The sequence below is a fragment of the Castor canadensis genome, chromosome 19 (assembly GCF_047511655.1).
Source record: "Castor canadensis chromosome 19, mCasCan1.hap1v2, whole genome shotgun sequence".
NCBI classification, from domain to species: Eukaryota; Metazoa; Chordata; class Mammalia; order Rodentia; family Castoridae; genus Castor; species Castor canadensis.
This window is the reverse complement of record NC_133404.1, coordinates 44687713-44709608: the sequence shown is the minus strand read 5'-3', so window position 1 is coordinate 44709608 and position 21896 is coordinate 44687713. Positions and strand designations below refer to the sequence as shown.

General features: G+C 45.4%; 1 protein-coding gene across 5 annotated transcripts in view; it reads left to right on the top strand.

The window, feature by feature from the left end:
• Il16 (interleukin 16) overlaps nt 1–21896 on the top strand; it is a 92317-nt gene that overhangs the window by 29047 nt on the left and 41374 nt on the right. For all 5 annotated transcript variants that reach the window (XM_074061906.1, XM_074061905.1, XM_074061908.1 and 2 more), the window contains 2 exons: nt 18642–18750; nt 21207–21349. In XM_074061906.1, coding sequence (XP_073918007.1) covers nt 18642–18750; nt 21207–21349 — 252 coding nt within the window. The remainder of the gene's footprint in view (nt 1–18641; nt 18751–21206; nt 21350–21896) is intronic.

The window sequence follows — 21896 nt, the reverse complement described above, 5'->3', positions numbered from 1 at the left end:
TAAAGCAGCTTGTATTTAATTTGTCTTATAAATTAAATACCATAATTTGTCTTATAATCAGCGTCCAAGACTATTTATATTTAATGCCATTTCAGATGTGCAATTTCTTCTCTTTCTGCTTGCTTGAGGTATCCCAAGTGTCTCATGTTCTCTGTTCTCTCTGTCTTTCTAGCCCTCTTTGGGATTAATGGATTCTTCACTACTCCAGTTTTTGATTAGCTTGCTAGTTATAGTTTTCCTGTGATTACTTTTATCATTAAAATATAAAATGTGTTCTTAACATATTAATCTTATATAAATTAGTGCTTTAAACCAGTTCTCAGGCAATGCTAAGAACTTAGAACACACAACTCCATTTACACTTGCCATTTTCTGTATTATTGACATGCATATGTGGATTATTTGGGATTTTTTTGGCAGTATTGGGATTTGATCCCAGGGCCTCATGTTTGCAAGGCAGGCGCTCTACCACTCAGCCAGGCCTGTCATGCATTTTACTTCTGCGTGTGTTAAACCTCCAGAGCACCCATTGTTATTCTGTAGAGTCAATGTTCTTCAAATCAACTCACACGCGTACCCTCCTCATCTTTCTGTGTCTCTCACCAAGATGGTGCTCTGTCTGTCTCTAACCTGAGCAGGAGAGGGTACAGTGAGGTCTACAGCCAAATTCGTAAACACTTAAAAGCTGTGAATCAAGGTAAACAGCTGTTTAAGTAAAATGCATTTCCTATCGTCCACCTTGACGAGCGCCTTCAGAGGAACCTGCGGGGACAAGCTGGGTCAGGTTCTTGGGCTCATCAGAGCTCTTCCCTGCGGAGCGGAGCGGTGACACAGCAAGGTCCATTTCCTGGCTTGTGATTGTCAGCCACGATCCTCTTTCTGTTGTCACCCCCATACTGTCCATCATCACAGGGGGGCCACATGCAAGCATGGGAGCACTGAGAAGAAATCCCCATTTGCTGCCCTCCCCTGGTAAGCAGCCCCAGCCCAGAGCCAAGCACAGCAGCAGTGTGATTTGCTGTTGATAACACGGACCCAGGATGGGCAATGTGGGGGGCACAGCTCCTCTGATGGGGACCGATGCCTCCATCCACTGTGTATCTCAGCTTCTCTCTAGCTGAGTGTTAGCAGGTCACCAAATAGGCCTGAAGCCCTGTGCTCTCTCACCCTGGACTTGGTACTCTTGCTATGACATCATGGGCTGCAGAACTTGATGAGTTTGGGGGCTGGCACACAGCTCTCACCCCATAAATTTTTGTGGGAAGAATAGTTGTATAAGCGGGTATGAAGAGGCCACCCTTGAGAGAGAGAGAAAATCAACATGGCCCAAACTTGCATTCGTTCTTTCTGAGCCACACATGGGTTTATGTTGGACTTTCCTTTGGGTCAGTCCCACTCTGGGGTTTGGAGTCACCAGACTCAGTCTGGGAGAGGGGCAGCAGTGGATGTGTGGGAGGTCCTGCCCCCTCCAGAGTGCCCTCCTGGAAGGATGTAAAATACTTTGGTCTACATGGGAATGGCCTCCATCGTGCAGAAAATGCTGGTTTTCTTTCAAATTCAAAATATTGGTTAGGCAGAGTCACCACTCATGTAGTGACTCAGGATGAGATGCGGTCAGAACAACCGTTTGCAGAGAGAGTGGTCAAGGCCCCCAGAGCAAACAGATTCCTTCATTTTGCCGCCTGTGAGGGGCCCGGCCTGTGGCTTTGAGGCCCAGGCTTCCTTGGCAAGTGGGAAACCCAATCTTTTGGCTGCTTGCCTCTTCCTGCCACACAAGAGCAGCCTGTGGGTGCTGAGAGCAGCCACTGGGAGGGAAGCTTGGGGCTCCAGGACTCCCACGGGCCTCCGTATCCCCAAGTGTGTGGGAGGACAGGGAGGAGACTAGGGTGGTCCATGTGTGGGAAGCAGGGAGGGCTGCCCAAGGTATGATCAACGTCCACTGCTGACTGTCTCCCAAGTTCCACGTGACTTCCGGAACACATCTGCAGCTCCTTTCCCCGGGGCTGGTCCCATTAGTTGGTATTTTGAATGTCATTGATTCTGGTTAGTGACAAGGGAGTTGGTGGAAAAGGAGGGGAAAAATGGACTTATTGGTGGACTGTCCACCTCTCCAGCTCTGTTGCTCAAGCTCACCCAACACATGTAGCCAGCCTTCTCCCTGCCTCTGCACACAGCCCGCAGGTCACCTCCAAACCTTTGTCACCTCTGCCTGGGATCCCTTCCTCACTGTCATCTTCTTTCCCCAAATCTTACTCATCCTCTAAGGCTCCGTGTGTTGGTCAGCTTTGCGTCCTCGTGACAAAACAGCTTAGCTGAGGGAAGGGTTAATTTTGGTTCATGACCTCAGACATTGCAGTCCGCAGTTGGCCCAGTCACCTTTGGGCCCATGGTGAGGTGGGAGCGTGTGGTGCACCTCATGGCAGCCAGGATCCCATGACAAAGACCTCTCCAAACCATCAAGCTATGAACTCAGAGCCAGTTGATAAGATCAGAGCAGTGACCACCCAGTCACCTGTCACAGGCCCCACCTCTGAGCATGGCTGCACTGAGGGCTGTCTTTTGAGGGGCATTTGAAACCCAAGCCATGACACCAGCTTCAGTACAACATCTGCTGTGGAGCTGTTCCCCACATTCCCTCACCCTGCACCCCTGCTTTCCTCCATCCGTACTCGAAATGTCAAACAATAAAACCATGTGTGTCACCAACAAAGATCAAATTCTGATGCTGATGATGGAGGGATGGGTGGACTTTACCCATTTGTACCTCGACCTCCAGCTTGTCTGATGACAGTAAAATGTTTTCTTAAATATTGAGTATGTAACAAGATATTTATAAAATGTATACATACTCTAAAAAGTAAAGGTGTACTTGGGTATCAATCATCAAATTTAGGAAACAAACCTTGTAACTAATTCTTGAGACTCTGAGTGCCCTTCCCACTCCTCCTCCCACAGGTGGCCACCATGCTTCTCTGTAGGCTAGCCTTTCTATTTGTATACCTAAACCCTTCCTTCCTTCCTTCCTTCTTTTCTTCCTTCCCTCCTTCATTCCTCTCCCTCTTTCCCTTTCTTCTTCCTCCCTCTTTCTCTGCTTCCTTCCTCCCTTCCTCACTCCTCCCTTTTCTCTCTTCCTTCCTCCCTTCCTTCCTCCCTGTTCTGGGCTTTGAACTCAGGGCCTCACACTTGCTAGGCAGGCACTCTACCACTGAGCCACTCCACCAGCCCTTTTTTTGTGTTGAGTATTTTCGAGATGGGGTCTCACAAACTATTTACCCAGGCTGGCCTTGAACTGCGATCCTCCTGATCTCTGCCTCCTGAGTAGCTGGGATTACAGGTGTGAACACTGACACCTGGCTTGTTTTGCTTCTTTCTGATTAACACTTTTTATGATATTTTTATCCTTGTTTTTCAACCTACCCACGTTATTATGCCTCACGTGAGGTTCTTATAAATAGTACGTAGTTACGTCATTTTAAAATCTTAATTCACTCTGCCAGTCCCTGCGTTTTAGTGGTGAATTTAGACCATTTACATTTAAAATGACGGTTGACTGTCATTTTGGCATTTGTTTCCTGGTTTTCCTTCACTTGTTTTCTCTTGCTGTTGTTTGATCACTTGAACTAATTTTAGAGTTCAGTTGGTTTACTTGTAGTGTTTTTGAGCATTTTTTTCTATAATTTTCACAGTGGTTGCTGTATGTTTTGCCATCCCCACACGTAACTTGTCACATCGCTGTTGGTCCTGACATTTTATCACTTTGAGGACAGTGTTGAGACCTGACTTATTTCCAGGTCCCTTCACCCTACCGATATTTCTTCTTTTCTTTTTATTTTCTGATACTGGGATTTGAACTCTGGGCCTGGAGCTTGCCAGGCAGGTGCTCTGCCACTTCAGCCATACCCCACTCCTTTTTGCTTTTGTTATTTTTCAAATAGGGTCTGGCTTTATACCAGGGTTGACCTGGACCTCGGTCCTCCTATTTATGTTTCTCCATGCAGTTGAGATGACAGGTGCTCAACTTTTATTGGTTGAGATGGGGTCTCATGAACTTTTTGCCTGGGCTGGCCTTGAACCACCATCCTCTTGGTCTTTGCCTCCTGAGTAGCTGGGATTACAGGCAGGAGCCACTGCACCTGGCTTACTCTCTCCTCATTTCTTAAATACCAGCACCTTAACCATTTCTTTGGTACCCATTGAGCACTACAAGAGCTGAGACAACTTTTGCTTCAGTCATAAAATACAATTAAACTCATAGGGGATGTCTACTTTCATCCATCCTACAGTTCTCATTTCCTTTCTGAGGGTTTCGGCCATTTTTATCATTTCTTCCTGTTTGGAGAGCTTCCTTTAGACATTCTTTAAGCATAGTTCTGCTGGCAATAAATTCCCTCAGCTTCCATTCATCTGAGGATGTCTTTATTTTCCCTTCATGACTGACGGTGGTTTGAGTAGATATCAGATTTATGGTTGGCACAATCGTTTCTGCATTTGAACGATGCTGTGCCTTCCTTCTGTGTCTTCAGGTGTGAAGCCACTGTCGTTTGATCTGTTTTTACACAGGTAACATGTCCTTTCTCTCTCTCTCCCTCTCTTTTTTTTTTTTGTGGTACTGGGATTTGAACTCAGGGTCTACACCTTGAGCCACTCCCCCAGCCCTTTTTTGTGATGGGTTTTTTAAGATAGGGTCTCATGAACTATTTGCCCAGGGTGGCTTCAAACGGAAATCCTCCTGATCTCTGCCTCCTGAGTAGCAGGGATTACAGACAGGAGCACCGGTGCCCGGCTCTCTCTGGTTGTTTTAAAGAAGTTTTTCTCGATAGTTTTTACAAGTTTAATTCTGATGCGTCATGGAGTTGATTTCACTGAGGCTGTTTAACTCATTTCTGTCACCTCTATGTGTTTCTTTATTGATCACTTTCTAATTTGTAAATGATTGCTTGGGCATGTTGGTGGTGGCTGCTTTAAAATCCTCATCAGACAACGCCAACACTGACGCCTTTCAGGGTCAGCATTCGTGACTAATCCCTCCCTTAAACTGTGATTCCTCCTTCTTCCTACTACAAGTGACTCTCAGTTGCACCTTGGGTGTTTTGATTACTATGCTACGTGACTCTTGCTTGACCTGAATCTCTTACTCTATCAGGTGCCATTCTGTGCAGGGGTGGCACGTAGTTCTGATCAACTCTTATTGTCACCACGTGTTCTAGGCCAGAGACCCAAACTCAGGGGTTCCACATGTCAGGTCCGGCCACTCACCCCAACACATCGAATAAAGACACGAGTGATGGCAAAGGGTAGGAAAAGGAGGTTTATTACATGGCACCAGCACACCCACAGAGGAAGCAAACTAACCATGTCAACTTAGCTTCAAGGCACAGAATGAGCTCTAGGTTAAATAGAGGAAGAATTGGGTGGGGACGAGAGGCGTGCGTGATTTATTAAGCCGTCCTGGTCACAGGTGTGGCCTGTGGTCACAGGAGGTCAGAGCTGGTCAAATTGCTCATATCTCAGGACCGGTCAGCCGGGGCCTGGTCATGGTAAGAAAGCCACTGGTGCCTGTGGGGTAGCGTCCACTCCTGTCACGGGATGTCATCCCTCAGTCCTGACCTTCCTGATTCTCAAGGTGACTGCAGAAAGAACGGCTCAGAGCAGAGGTCACAGATACAAGATGGAGACAGAGACGTCAAGCTTCTGTCCTGCTTTCTGTTCCCCTTTGACACGTGCAGGCCCACGAGAGGAACCAGGGATTCTCGGTTTCTAGGTTCCTGTTGCAGTGTGGGCTTTTGTCGCAGTGACCTTTCAGCTTTCCAAGCCCTTGCAGTGACACCCGGGCAGCTTCCGTCTTCCAGCACTACCCTGAGGTCCTGCCTGATGGGTGATGGACCTTTCCTGGCTCCCTGGTATCACTGGGTGGCCATCTGCGGCTCTGAGCAGGGCTGAGCAGAGGCTGCAGGGTCTGGGTCTGTTTGTCACCCATATCGATGGAGGTGAGGAAATTACGTCCAGAGGGGTTTCCGCCCTTGGTGAGGGTGCAGGGTCTGCATTGGCCTGGACTCTGCTCATTAGGGTGTCACTGGGGCCTCCTGTGGGCCAAGGCTCCCCACTGGGTCTGACCCTGGCCTTCCCTCTTTCCTGGCGTTGGAGCCAGGACAAAGAACTGGTTTTTCCCGTCTGTTTGTTCCTTTCCTGTTGGCAGTTCTGGGAAGCAGGCCTCTCCAGCCCCTAAAAACACGGCGAGGAAGTCACCATTGCTGTTGGTGAAGCCCTGAGGTCCTTAGGCAGCTCATTCTGACTTCCAGAATCCATTTGTGTTGTGTGTGGAGCAATTTCCAGTGTGCTTAGCAGGGAGGAGGAACGTGAGTCAGTCTGCTGGGCTGTCCCTTCCTGGCACCTGAACACAACACACAGGCAATCGTTTCTCCGTGGTAGCCTTGCTCTCCAGCTGCCCATTGTCACACACAAGCTCATCCATGGTGTTTCACTTGGTTCCACTTCACTGATTTCCACGGCGATGTGGAATCCATTATGTGAACGCCGTGCAATTTATTCATCTGCTGTTGATGGTATTCAGGACATTATTCTTGGTTTTCTTCTTAAATTAGAGACTGCCCTGGACTCATCCTGGGGGTGGCCCTGGCACCTGTGCAGGTTTCAGTGGGTGTAAATCTAGGTGTGGAGCTGGTGAGGGTTTGAGCATCTTTCTGAGGTGGCTGTGCCCATCTACCCTTCCGTCAGCAGTTAAGTTTCCTATTTTGGAGGATCTGGGATTGGTACTCAGGTCTTGAGCTTGCCAGGCAGGTGCTCCTCCACTTGACCCACAACCCCCAGTCCTTTCTGCTTTCGTTGTTTTTTCAAATAGGACCTTCCTCTTGTTCCCTTGGGGTAGCCGCAAACCTCGATCCTTCTGACCTCCACCTTCTTGAGTAGCTGGGATTACAGGTGTGCATCACCTCATCCAGAGTGGGTATAAATTTTTTATTTGCTCTCTGTCTTCACCAATTCTTGGCAGCATCAGATTTTAAGCATTTTCATTTTCTAGTCTGGGGGTAGTAAATTATTTCTCTAATTTTAGTTGTAATTTGCATTTCTGTGATTAGTAATAAGATTGCAGATATTTTCACATTTTTGGAAGTTTTAAATTTCCTCTTATAGGTTACACCCATTCAAACCTTTTTTATTTTTCTTTTAAGTTACTACTCTTTTCCTTTCCCCAGCTTTTAACTGGTCATGCTATTCTAATTGCTGAGTAGAAGTTTTTGATTTTCTTTTGTGATACTGGGGAAGGAAGCCAAGGCCTTGAGCATGCTCTGACACTTAGCCACATCCAGGTCCCAGAAGACTTTTCATTTTATCATGAAATTCATCAGTCATTCCTTTATTAGTTGTGCTTTTTCTGACTTATTTTAAATTTTTATCCTCTGCTAGAGTAACGAGTGTATCTGCACGTGGTGGTCTGTGGTCCTGCCTTTTGCGATCATGTTTTTAGCGCACCTGGGGTTGACGTTTGTGAGGCTCGGGATGCTGTGTGGCCATTTCCACGTGGTAAACCGATTGGCCTGGTTCTGTGTGTTGACCGACCTTCCCTCTCCACAGACCTAAAATGTCACTTCTGTCACAATTGCACCTTCCTCCTGTGACTGTGAGGCTGGCTCTGGGTCCCGCTCTGTTCTGTGTTGTTTCTTATGTCCCCAAAAGTGTAAAAACACGTTTCAAAGTGTATTTAAAAATCATATTGTTTTCTTGTGAAAATTTCTCACTCCTTGTGGTTACTTATTTCTGTGTTACTTATTATTTTAGTTGACGCCTTTCTTTGCTTCTTGATAAAAATTTAAAGAGACCTGTGATGTGTTGTTTAAAAACGCTACTTGGAGTCTTTTCTTAAGTTCCCCTTTCTTGTTAGAAGGTTTGTTTCCTCTTTAATTTTACTGGTTTCTGCCCTTTATTACTTTCTCCCTTTTGCTACTTTGGGCTGATTTCACTCTTTTCTTGGTTCTTGAGGTGGGAGATTGTTGATTTCTCTAAGTAAGTATTTAGTGATTTAAATTATCCTGTCTGCATGAGTTTAGATGTATTTTATAAATTTATATATGTTTTCATTTGATCCTCACTAAGTGCAATGTACTTTTAAAGTTCTCTCAAGACATTTTCCTGACTGTCGGCTGATTTGGAGTTGGCTGTTTAGTTCACAAATGTTCAGAGATTTTCCTGGAATTTCCTCCTACTGGTTTCTACTTTAACTTAGAATAGAAGGAGGATTTTAGTGCCTTTGAATGTGATGGGGTTGTTTTCTGATCCGGGATACGGTCTGCACTGAGGTATGTTTTGTGGGACTTTACAAGAATGTCTACACTGGCATTGGTTTTATAAGAGCTGATGTGAGTTTCAAGTTGGTAGCATTGCTGATTCTCCACCATGGTTTTCTGTCTGGTTTCCCTATCAGCTATTGAAATAGTGGGTTTACTTACTTCTTTCCACTCTCTGTTTTTACCTCAGATATTTTGATGCTCTCGTTTGCTGCATGCACCTTGGAGATTGCTTCTCGGTGACCTTCTGTCTCTGCTAACTATCTTTGTTCTGAAGTCAATGGTGTTGGACGTTGATCTGCTCACATCTCCTCCTTCTGTGGGATCAATACTTGCATATGGTATCTGCTCACATCCGTTTGCAATCTGCCTCTGTCATTGTATTTGATGGCAGTTTCCTGTAGGCAGAATGTAGTTGGATTATTTTTTTTCATAAAGAAAACATTTTTTTTAGAATGTTTTTTGACAGTTTGACTTCTCTAGAGCATTTAGGGGCATACATTTTTGTACATTCTCTAAAAGTGTTCTTATGGGCATCGTCTACATCCCTCTACCTCCTGTGCTTATAATTGCTTTAAATATTTCCTCTCTATTCACTGTTAAAATTTTGTCCCAACCATCAAATATCACTTCAAAACTCAAGAGGAAAAGGAAGGTCTGTGGACCTTCCCTTGTTTTTCTTTTCCTTGTTTTTGATTTTTCCTTGTTTTTGATTCTCCCTAATGTTCTGAGATTTCTTCTTGTTTTTTTATTGTTTTATTATTCATATGTGCATACAAGGCTTGGGTCATTTCTCCCCCCTGCCCCCACCCCCTCCCTTACCACCCACTCTGCCCCCTCCCTCTCCCCCCCACCCCCTCCATACCCTGCAGAAACTATTTTGCCCTTATTTCTAATTTTGTTGTAGAGAGAGTATAAGCAATAATAGGAAGGAACAAGGGTTTTTGCTGGTTGAGATAAGGATAGCTATACAGGGAGTTGACTCACATTGATTTCCTGTGCATGTGTGTTTCCTTCTAGGTTAATTCTTTTTGATCTCACCTTTTCTCTAGTTCCTGGTCCCCTTTTCCTATTGGCCTCAGTTGCTTTTAAGCTGAGATTTCTTCTTTTAACTGTTTCTCTTCTGCATACAGAACCCGCTTAGCTTTTTTCTTTTTGGGATCCCATGCTTACAAGACAGATGCTCTACCACTTCAGCCACATCTCAGTCCTTTTTCTACTTTAGTTACTTTTTAATATAGGGTTTTGCTTTTGGCCAGGCCACCCTGGGTCTGGGATCCTCCAACTTATGCCTCCCACATAACTGGTATTATAGGCACACACCCCCATGCTCAAGTGTTTATTGAGAAGAAAACTCACTAATTTTTCCCTCCCAGGATGGCCTTGAACTGTGATCCTCCCATCTCAACCTCCTGAGTGGCTGGGATTACAACCACTAGCCACCATGGCCTAGCCCCCTCTTATAGGACAGTTCTGCTGGTAACAACCTCTCATTGCTTTCCTTCATGTCATGTCATAATGTCTTGATTTTCCCTTCATTTCTGACAGATAATTTTCCCAGACAAAGGATTCTGGGTTGACAGTTTTGTTTTTATCATACTCAAAAATGTGTTACTTCCTTTGGCCTCTTTCAGATAAGAAAACCACTGTCATCAGGATAGCTTTTCTTTCTGGTTAATGTGTCATTTTTCTCTGCTTGTTTTTCAGTTTATTTAATTTGTCTTGATTAGGAGTTGAATTATTGTCTTTCTGTCTCCATCTGTTTGTCTCTCTCTCTCTTTTATACAAGGTCACACCATGTAGCTCAGGCTAGCCTTGAACTTGCCATCCTTCTGCCTCAGCCTCTCACGTGCGATGTGTCCTTATGTGGGTTCCCTGATTTCTGTCCTCTCAGCTCTTGAACTGCATTTTTATGTCTTTCCCTAAATTTGGGAAGTTTTCAGCCATCATTATCCTGATTACTTTTTGTCCCTCCCCTTCCACAAGGTCAGTAGCACAGGTGTGACATCTTCTGTTGTCCACGGGTCTGGAGGCTTTGCTCATTTTTATGACAGTCCGTTTCTCTGTCGCTTGCTCATATTTGGTTATTTCTGTTGCTGCATCTTTTAATTCATTCATTCTTTCCTCTTGTCTCCTGAGCCAGTCCCTTGAGGTTTTTCTTTAAATCTGGTAATTACATATTTTGATTCTAAGATTTCTATTTGGGTTTTTACATCTTCATTTCTTTGCAGAAGCTTCCCATTTTTCATGCATGGACATAATTATTTATTGAAACATTTTATGATTTTGACCTTAAAACCTTTGACAGTGCTAATATTTCTGTCATCTCAGTGCTGACATCAACTGGTTTTTTTCTACCCTGTTTGAAATCCTTCTGGTTTGGAGTGTGATATGTGCTTTTCAATTGGGTTTTGGACATTTTGGATTATGTTATTTAATGCTGTTTTGGCTGTCTTTCATTGACATTCTTCCGGCAGGGGAAGAGGGAGAAGTCGCCACCTTGTTACTGCCAGGTGAAGGTCAAAGTCCAGTCCCCACTTGACCCCCATTGACCTTCAAGGTCAGGGCTTCACATTGCACTGTAGGAGATGTGAGTCTTGGGCCTTAAGCCTGAGGGGAGGGAGGGAGGAGGTCTCTCCCAGGTGGTGCCCAAACTACTGGGCTTCCGCATGTGAGGTCCAGCCACTTGCCCCTATATGCCAAATAAAGAGACTTAATATGCAGGGCAGATAAAAGAGGCCTATTGCAGCTCTGGACATGGCCATGAGAAGAGGCAAAGTAAGCACGGAGCCCATTTTCAGCCATCTTCAGGGTACAGATGTGAGCTTTAGCTTTAAATAGACAAGGAATTAGGGGCAGAGGACTAAAGGTATGCACAGTTAAACAGTCCCTGTCACAGGTGTGTTCCAGTGGTCATGTGGAGCCTCGTTGACCGTTATCTCAGCCCAAGGTACAGCCCTGTCACTATACTTAATTGTCCTCATTTGGGGTGGTCTGTCCTGCAGACTCGGCTGATCCTTGCAGGAATTTTCAGCCCTTGTCATAAAGATGTCATCAATCATCCCTGTCCTCCCTTGATTCCAAGGCAGCTAGAGGAGAGAATGGCTCAGTGCAAAGGACAGCAGGAATAAAATGGAGACAGAGATGTCAAGCTTTTTTCCTGTTTTTCTTTAATCCATGGGCCCAAGTGAGGAGCCAGTGCTTTTCAGCAAAAGCAGTTTAGGTGCCTCTCCCAGTTATAGGGCCAGGTGGAGTCCAGGTTTCCCCCTGAGCCTGATTAGTGTGGGTGGGAGGGGGCACCATTTTTCTTTGATGAAGCAGAACAGTTCTTGCCTCTGTTTTTTGGTCTTGTGAAGCCCCCCACTCTTGTTTCTTTGGCTGCAGGAATCAGAGTCTCATTGTGGCTTTTTTTTTTTTTTGTCTGTACCTGCTGGAAATTCTGGTTTGTGAGCCACAGGGCAAACAGGAATATCAGGGAACCCTCTTGCCTTGTCGTTCCTTGGTCCCAAGATTTCCATCTGGTCTGTCTTCTTTTCTCTGCCTCTTAGAGTTTTCTTATGCTTGTTCTACATAAAGCATCCAGAGTATTTAGTCATTTTTAGTCTGGGGAATAAGGAAGTATGTCTACTCCAAGTTCTCCATTTATTTTTGTACTTGGTATTGTAGTCAGCATCTTTCAAACTCTTATAACAGTCTAATCTTTTAATCCAGGAATGGTGGCCCACACCTGTAATCCCAGCTACTCAGGAGACAGAGATGGGGAAGGTTGTGATTTAAAGCCAGCCCAGGTAAAAAAGTAGCAAGACCCCTGTGTCAACAAACAAGCTGGCATGGTGGTTCATGCCTGTAATCCCAGCTACCTGGGAGGCATGAATAGGAGGATCTCAGTCCAGGTCAGCTTGGTCTCCTATGGAGTTGTACATATTGGGTCTTTTGCAGCTAGCTTCTTCACTTAGCATAACATTTCTCATTGTGACTTGTGTGGCAGGATGTATCAGCACTTCATTCCTTTTAATCGGCAAATAATATTCCATTGTGTGAATATGCCACATTTATTCACTCATTTATCAGTTAACGGACACTTGAGTTGTTTCTGGTTTTGGATATTATCAATGTTGCTTTGAACATTTTTAGAACAATTTTCATGTTGATGGATGTTTGAATTTCTCTTGGATATATACCTAGGACTTGCTGGATGATAGTAATTCTATATTCAATTAAAAAAAACAAACAAACCTATGAAGCTGTTTTCCAAAGCCGGCATGCCAGTTAGTCATCCCAACATCAATGTTCCATTTTTTTGTATTTTCCCTGTACAGGTGGGTAGAGAGTGGGAGTGATCACCGGCATCGTAGCTGGTGTGAGATTGCTTCCTTGTTGTAGTTTTGACTGGCATTTCCTTGATGACTGATAATATTGAATTTTTTTCTTTTTTGGTACTGGGGTTTGAACTCAGGGCCTCGTGCTTCCGAGGCAGGCGCTCTACCCTGTGCCACACACGCAGCCCAACTGTTCGCGTGCTTCTGGGCTTCTCCTATGTCTTCTTTGTCCATTTAAAAATTTGGGTTGTGCTTCTATTATTGAGTCGTAAGAGTTCTTTATATCACCTAGGCACACGAGCCCTTACTAATGCACGATTGGCAAGCATTCCCCTCAACTTTGTACTTCCTTTCTCACTTCTCCACTGTGTCATTTGAAATGGAAAAGTTTTAAATTTTCATGAATCATTTTTTTATTTTTTGGTGGCACTGGGGTTTGAATTCAGGGCTTCACACTTGCAAAGCAGGTGTTCTACCCCTCGAGTCACCCCTCTGATCCATTTTGCTCTCATTCTCTCAAACTATTTGCCCAGGCTGGCCTCCAACCATGATCCTCTAAATTTCTGCCTCCTAAGTAGCTAGGATTGCAGGCATGAGCCACCAGTCCCTGGCTAGTGAATCACATTTATCTATTTCTCCTTTTGTCACTTGTACTTTTAGTACCATATTGAAGATGTCTTTTCCTAATCCAAGGTCATGATGAAGTGCTCCTAAATTTTCTTCTTAGGGTTTTATAGCCACATAATCCATTTTGAGTTGCTTTTTTCTGTATGGTGTAGAAAAGAGTCCATGCTCACCATTTTGTGTGTGGACATCTCATTTGTCCCAGGACCATTTGCTAAGAATATTCTTTTAAGAGTAGTTTTTCTAGATGCTCTGGGCCATTGAAATAGTCTGGTCTAAAAAGAACACCTTGAGTCATGGCGGGGTGGGACATGCTGGGGATATCTGAGAAGGTGGAGTTACAAGGACTTCATGACTGTGGTCATGGGGAGTAGGTTCCAGCCCCCCCTCTTCCCTTCCCCACATGGCCATGTGACCCCCCAGAACCATCTTCTAGGGCCTGTTTGTTTATCCACATGGCTCGAAGATCAAAGTCTGTTGCTGCATGATGAACTCAACCACAGGAAACCAGCCCCCATCAGGACCTTTGAATCGGATTTTGTGGTTCCCTTAGCCTGGAGCATCTCAGTTCAAAGAGAAAATGGGAAGCTTTGTGCTGAGGAGGAACGCAGTCAGCAAACTCCAGGGACATCAGTGACGCCAGCCAGGAGTCCACACACAAAACATAACACTCCTCCTGAGCTCCGGGACCTTCTAACCCTTGGGAAGACATTTAGGTTCCAGAACTGTCTTGTGCATAGGACACAATGCCCCAGAAATCCTCACCTTCATTCTGGGTTTATTCTCTGGTTACCAGATAATGATCATGGGGTTTTCCATTGCTCAGGGTTGGCTGTTCCTCTCTAGAAGATAGAAAACTGGCCCTAATTTTGGGGAAAATACTTTTAAAGAGTTCTTTGGACAGTTGACTCAGTCTCCACTTAGGCTGCCACTGGGATTGGTGAATTGTAGAGCCTGCTACCCAGGTAATGATGGAGCGTATTACCCACAGAACGGCTGCCCAAGGCCATGGTCCCCAGTGAGAACAAGGGGGAACTGTGTCTAACAGGGACTTTGCCAGCCCCTTGACCTTGGTGACAAGTCCCCACCTTGGAAGTGGGAACAGAAGAGCTCTGTTCTGTGTGCTGGGAGGGAGTGGGTCTGTGCTAATGAGCACGGGGCTCCTACAGAGACTCCTTTGATGGCACCACTCCACCCAGGGTGGACTTGCCCAAGAGTGGCCAGGCTGCCCTCAGAGCCAAGGGAAGATATCTCATTCTTATGAGTCATCTCCCGACGTGATGATTTGAGAGAAGGCAGCGGCCCCATACCCTTTGCACATAATCGTCAGTTATATTCAAAATACAGACCTGAGAGTGATTACAAAGTCTGGCAAGTGTCACCTTCAGCTCCCAAAAGAGAAAACTGAGCCAGGCAAGTAAGTGTCCAGCTCAGAGTTGTGAGAGACTTTAACATGGGTAGTCTCACAATGGGCTCAACCATTTCACTGCTCATTTCTGGTGAGGAAACCATTAAACTTGACATTTTAAGGGTAAAAAAGGATGAGCAATCTCTTGACATGGTCTCAGAGTACTGGCGCCTTGGTGTCCTGGAAATAGAATGTCCAAAAATGTGTGTGCTGCCTCTGTTTCTTTGCTTTCGATGGTTGATGTAAAATTGCTCCTTAGGTCTGTCTCCCCTTGGGTCACGATGGTAGACTTCCATTCTTTTCTGCAGCAGCATCCGGTGAGCCAGTTCACACCACAGTGTCAAAGATGCATGTGAAGTTTGCAGAACTATCCCCGAGTTTGATGGCTGTGCACCTGGGTATCTGACCAGCTTCTGGATGGCTCAGAGACCAGCTATGTGTCAGGGGGAAAGGACCAGCCATCTTGTGATCCATGTCCAGACAGCTCTGGTAGGAGGACACAGAGCCGTGAAGGACGGAGGACTCATGTACGCAGCCCTGGTGGACACCAGAGGCTCCACCACCCAGGCCTGGGGAGGGAGATGGCTGTTCCCCAGCGCCATGGCAAGAAGAGGCTGAGAAGTGGGGGACTGAGGGGCCCAAGAGGTGTCTTTTGGATGAGGCCTTTTTTAGCTAACATTGAAACCTCCAAGGAAAGATTCCCTCCTTTGAACATGAAGTTGAACTTGTCCAGCTAATCTCGGGGAGAAAAAAGCTCCATTTCCTGTTATTCTCCTGACATCTTGGTTTTACTGGCCAAGCAATTTCTAAATCATACTTGGACAGAAAAGAAGAAAAAATGAAATGTAATGTTAACCACCTTCATGTCCACTATGGTGACAATCGAAGTAAACATAAAATTAATAATTTGCTTTTGGTCTGATAGGAAGAGCAATGCATGCTCACCATGTGAAATATGGTGTTAACAACAGGTGTTGAAAAGTAGCCATCGTGTCATCACTCAAAAGCACTCTTCCTGACTCCTGAGAGCTGCATCCTGTATTTTTTTTCAGCTACTTGCCATATTCTCAGAACTAGGAATAATACCTCACACGTAGTAAGTGCTTCCTAAGCATTTGTTGAGTGAATGAGTGTTACTATTTTGGTTCATTTATTTCCAGCCCTTTAAAAATATATTTGCACGATTGTAGTCAGGGTCTATTAATAACATAGACTATTGTGTGTGTGGGGGGGGTTTATATGTGGTACTGGGGTTTGCAGGGCCTTGCATTTGTTGGCCAGGTGCTCTACCACTTGAGCCACACCCCAGCTCAATATGTTTTTTAAATTTACCATGATAACATATTTATGCCCAGGCCACAAAACTCTATAAGCATCATGTTTAAAGCTGCTTGCTACTCCGTGTCTTGTGTGTGTCCTTTGCTTATCTACTTTCACATTAATAAACAAATGGGGAAAGCACACATTTCCAAAAATGCATTTTCACAGAGTGAACGAAGGCATGAAAAGAACACCCGATATCGCATCAGACTAGTGTAAGAAATAGCTTTTGAATATTATGTGGCATGAAGGAATGGATTCAAGGAAGTAGTCATGTTGAATTCTGGAAATCAAGACTTCAACTCAACAAAACTACATCCTACACAATCCTGGCCTTTTCTGCTCATACAGAATTCCTGGGCTACTGGTTCAAGACTGCTCCTTTTGCTCAGGCCGCTACAGCGCCCTCTGCTGCTGGGAAGGAAAACGAGAGCCCAGGAGCGGCGACTTGCATAGGAAATCAAAGGGAATTGATGCATTGTTTCCTGCAGGGTTCCCTTGTGTCAGAACTGGATACAGTTTCAGGTTTGGAAGGCTGTGAGAGGACTTCTGGCTCCAGATTGCTACAAAATACACTTGATTAACTCCTCCACCTGTTAGAAATTTCCATCACAATTCAAAAGGAAAATGCAAATGGGCAGAAGTGCTTGTCAGAACAGGAAACCGGGGAGGATTTCTGCATGACACACATCAGGTGAGGTTGGATTGAGAGGCGCTCATTAACTTGCTTTAACCACCTGGAAGGGAAAAGCCGGGGACATGAGTGGGGCAGATGCTAGTAGGACCCCATTACCTGCCAGCTCATGGTGGCGGGAACTGGAGGTGAGGGTGGCACACAGAGCTGACGGTGAGGTGGAAGTTGGTCCTCCCTCCACTCTGCGGGATGAGCGATGACATGCTGGCGATTGTACCCACAGGGCACACGGAATCAACCAGGCTGTACGTTTAAGAAAGGTAGCCATGTCCACAAGAAAGGGGTGTCAGGTGCCCCCTAAAAGCTCCGCACGGGAACTCTAAGTCCCAGAGAGTGTTGCAGCCACCTGCTGCCCAGTGACCAATATCCAAAGATTCCATCCTCAGCCAACCATCCAGACAGACCATGGAAAGACACTCAGAGGTGCCAATACTCAAAGGGCTTCCTGTCCACACAGCTTCCCTGAAGGAAACACCCACATATTTCAGGATTACAGCAGCAAGTAAGGAAACCAAAAATAAGTCTAGGTGTTTGTAGCTAAGAAGGTTATAAAACAGAATGGTCAAAGGAAAGAAGCCAAGTAACAGTTCAGCCTCATGGTGGACTTCTGTCTCAACCTAAACCCCAGGCAAGGGGAAGAGGAGCAGCTTCTTATCACTCGAGGAGGGGTCAAACATTTTCTGTTTCATGGGTGACCCTGATAGACGAGGCAACTATGCACTGCTTTAAACTTAGTGCAGTGAAAATTATCAGCATACAATAGTTAGTACAAAAAAGTGAAGAAAATTTGTTCAATATGGTAAGAGAACTGAAGAATTAAAAAAAATTTAAATTTTATTGATTATTTATTTATTTGGCCTCACGCTTGCTAGGCAGGTGCTCTACCATGTAAGCCACTCCACCAACCCTATTTTGTGTTGGATTTTTTTAAAGATAGGGTCTCTATGAACTATTTGCCCAGGCTGGCTTTGAACCGTGATCCTGCTGACCTCTACCTCCCAAGTAGCTAGGATTACAGGCATGAGCCACTGGTGCCCGGCTAGGATATTGTTTTTTTTTTTTTTTAAATCCTCAGTTGAATCACTGTAGACAGAACTCAGAAATGTGATGAAGTCATAACACAAGAATGCATCATGCTTCAGTATTTAAAATCTACCTACATACATTCATTCAACAAATGCTTCTGTAAATGTCTTGTTATTAGATCCTAGAGCGATGTGACATACTTGTTGTCATCTCTGATACAGAGTCCAAGGTCCCTGTTTGTGTCACTCTTTGGTTCTGTTCATTCTCTGTAATGATGTTTGACTTTTATCTGTTTACTTGCTTCCTGACGGTCCTCCTTCACTAAAATGGCATTTCTCCAGGGTCAGTGTCCTTGTTTGTCATGTTCACAGGTGTATCTCCAGGTTTATCGGCTGGCACAGTTATTCAGTATTTATTGTGTTATTTCTATGTTTATGTAATACCTACTTATTCAATTTTTCCCTGGTACTGGGGGAATTCATTCTGGGCCTTGTGCCAAGCAGTCACTCTACGGTCTGAGCCCCAGCCCTTTTTGCTTTGGTTATTTTTGGAATCATTCTTGTATTTATGCCTGGGCCAACCTGGACTGTGATCCTCCTAGTTATGCCTTCTGTGTAGCTGGAATGACAGGCATACACCACCACACCCAGCTATTGCTTGAGATGGGGTCTCACTAACTTTGCCTGGGCTGCTCTTGAACCTCGACCCTCCAGGTTATGGGTGTGTGCCACCATTCCCGGCCCTCATTAATGTTTTTTTTATTGCATGAATGAAAGTATGTCTGTGAGTGAATGAATGACAGTAATTCTAACTCCCTGCCTTTATAGTGCCTGTCATTTAGTGGGGGCGACAGACTATCCAGCAAGTATTTTTATTCCCACTTCACTAAGTGAACTTTTCCATTAAAATGAACATGCTGAGTAAATAAGACGGAAATTGTTTTGCAGGACTCTTCCACAACTTCCTCTAGAGAAAAGCCTGGAAAACTAGAAGCACAGAGTAGTAACTTCCTGTTTCCCAAAGCCTGCCACCAAAGGACACGCAGCAACTCCACCAGTAAGTGTGTTCTTAAGGTGTCTTTGGGAACAGGGCTTAGCTGCTTCTGGATATCAGTGATGTAGGGATGTTTGGGGAGGTGGGTGTCTTCTGGTCCAGGTGGACTAAACCAAGATGTCGGCCTGCTTGCCTCTTTGAGAGTGTTCTTCATTGTATGGGAGTGTCCTGGACAGCCAGCGGGGCTCTGCATTGGCCTGTGGAGCTATCTGAGGACCTGGCCTGGAGCGTGAGTGACCTCTGACATGCTCTTTTGCTGAGTGAGTCACCCTCTCCCAGGGCCTCTGTCATCTCATCATGATGAGGACTGAGACTGGAAGACCTCATGACTCTTGTTGCTGCAAATAGACTAGCACTATACAGAGTCAGGAATGAAGAAAAACATGAAGAAATCACAGTCACTACCTTAGAGGTGATTTATGCTAACATTTCCTGCTATCTCTCCCATCTTTCCATGTCTGCAGAAGCCTTGTAATGCAATATGCATCCATATGTGTTCATATCCACATCTGTTTGTAGTGGACGCATGGCCTTCCATTATACGAACATCCACCATCCAGTTAACCAACTCCTCATTAGATATTTGCATTGTTCTCTCATTTTTCTCTAACATAATCCACATTGCTAGTTTGTGGATGAAATTGTGGATCTGTGTTGATTCCTTAAGGGCAATAATGTAGTCCTTCCATGTCTGCAGATAGGAAATATTTGAGAAGAATGCACTTGTACTGAAAATGTGCACTCTGCCTTCCTGCCATCAACCTCCAAGCGATACAGTACGCTGACTTTTGAAATAGCTTGTACGTTGTATTAGGAGTTGTGTGAGCAATATAGCGTTGATTGGAAGTATATGACACACACACCTATGTGCACAGGTTAGGTGTAAATGCTGCACGGTTTTATACAAGGACTGGTGATAGGCTGCTACTTCCTCTGGAGAGCCCGACAGATGTCCAGGTTGACCCGGACCCATAGGGCAGGTGTGCATTTGGCAGTTGGTGGGGAGTTGGAGTCTTCCCCACATAAATATACACAGGCAGATTTGGGAGTAGCAATCTCCAGCCTCTCCTCCCAGCCCTGATCTGTGGTTCCGTGTCCTTCTTTCCAGTGCTTTCTAGGTCTTCTGGCTTCCTGTTTCTCCTAGCCCAACTATAGGTCAGAGAGGATGAGGACTTGCACACTGGGGCACTGCTGGGAGCAGCCGTCCTAGCTGGGTGTTTCCCAGTCACTCTCTGATCCCAAGGCACCAAGGCCTCTCCACTCTCAACACACCTCTGTCCCTTTTCCTCCAAACCTTTTAAGAACCTCACACCCCCAGGGGTGCTTGTTCTCTCTCCTTTTCTCCTCAATCTACCCTCACCATGGCTTCCTCTCGTCAACCTGTGAACAAGCCAACGTCTTTCCTGTTCTAAAATTAAAAGTGAACCCAAAATTTTGGTCCATCCAGAATTTCCTCTCTTTGGTAGGGGATGCTAGGAAAACCCCGCCCTTCTCTGGTCTGCTGGAGCTGTGGAGCACAGGACAGAGCCATATGGAGATCTTGAGCACTCGAACGTGGCTCCCCCCAGTGGACAGTGCAGGAAGTACAGGATTTGAAGATGAAGTACCAGAAAGGTTTAAGGTTTAAGGGCTTATTAATAATTTATGTCTTATTTATATGTTGAAAGGACAACAGCTCAGATAAATTTGGACTTCACAAAATATATTGTTAAAATTAACCTCACCTGTTTCTTTTTACTTTTTTAATGAGGCTGCTAGAAAAATTTAAATTGCCTCTGTGGCTGACATCAGATTCCAGCTGGGAAGCACTGCTCCAGTCAAGGATGGGTTACATCAGATCACCTCTGAAGGGTTTTCCAGCTGTACACATGGCTGGTCCACAGAAAGTCTGAGATGCCCACAAAGAACACCAAGCTGGCTACTTTGCATTTTCTGAGATTCCCCCAAAGAATCAACAGTTGACTCTGAGTGGGGTGTCCCTGCTTGGTCTCCCCTTGTGGGACCCTGGCCCAGTTCTACCTGTTCTGGAAGCCCCATATTTTCCTCCTTTTACTCTGTGGTTTGGATTAGAAACTCCTTGACAGCCCGGCTGGATTTTGTGTGGCCTTGTGGTTTCCCGAGAGCCTCACCGTACTGCTAGATTTGTAAGAGATGTCATCAGCTCTCAGTGAGTTGGACTGAGGTAAAGCAGGAGTCCACTCGTGTGGTCCTGCAGGGACCCTGCAGGGCAGAATGCATGCATAGAGAGAGTAAAGATGCCGCCCATGCCTGAGGCAGCACCTCTGCCCACCATGCACCTCTGCCCACCATGCACCTGGCACTGCGTGCTAAATGGTTTATGTCCATGCTGGCCCCTGTCTAACAAGAGGGTGACAGTTGGTAGAGGCTGGTGATGTTCTTCCTTGAGCTTTGTATTTTGGGAGCACAAATGATCTTTGTCTTCTCCTCTCTCGGTTTAGGTGTTAATCCCTATTGCATGGAAGACATGGACTTTCCAGTGACAAAGAAATCTGCAGACCCCACAGACAGGCAGCCTTACTCTCTCTGCAGTAACAGGAAGTCCCTCTCTCAACAACTGGACTGTCCAGAAGGAAAGGCTACGGTAAGAACAGAGGGAGGAGCCCCAGGGAAGCGAGAGGAGAGGGAAGGAAGGGGTTCCAACATTAAAAAAAAGCCTTCCTTGGAGTTTTAAGTCCACAAACTCCAGAGGAGAGAGGATTGCTTAACAAGCAAACGAACCCCTTGGGCAAAGAATCTCATTTGGCTCAGTCTTCTACAGAGTGCCTCCTTGTGCCAGGCTCCTGCAGCTTCTGCCTCTTCTATGTCATTTGAGGGTACGAAAACGGCCCAAGTGGGGACACTGAACTAAGGCTTCCTGTGGGTCCCATAATAACCCCAAGAGGTAGACTGGGACTTGGACACATTAAGTTTATTTAAGTTCACATTGCTAGTAACAGGGCTGGGACATGAAGTCAGATCTTTGTGACTCCAAACCCTATACATTTTTGTTTTATTCATGATGTCGTGACTTCCTTCACCAAGCCTGGAAATGAATGTGCAGTTAGCCACATTTCACAACGAGTAAGCGGGTTTGGCATGGAGAGTAGCTGTCTAAGTTCACGTATCTTAAAACCTAAGGGGCAGTCCAT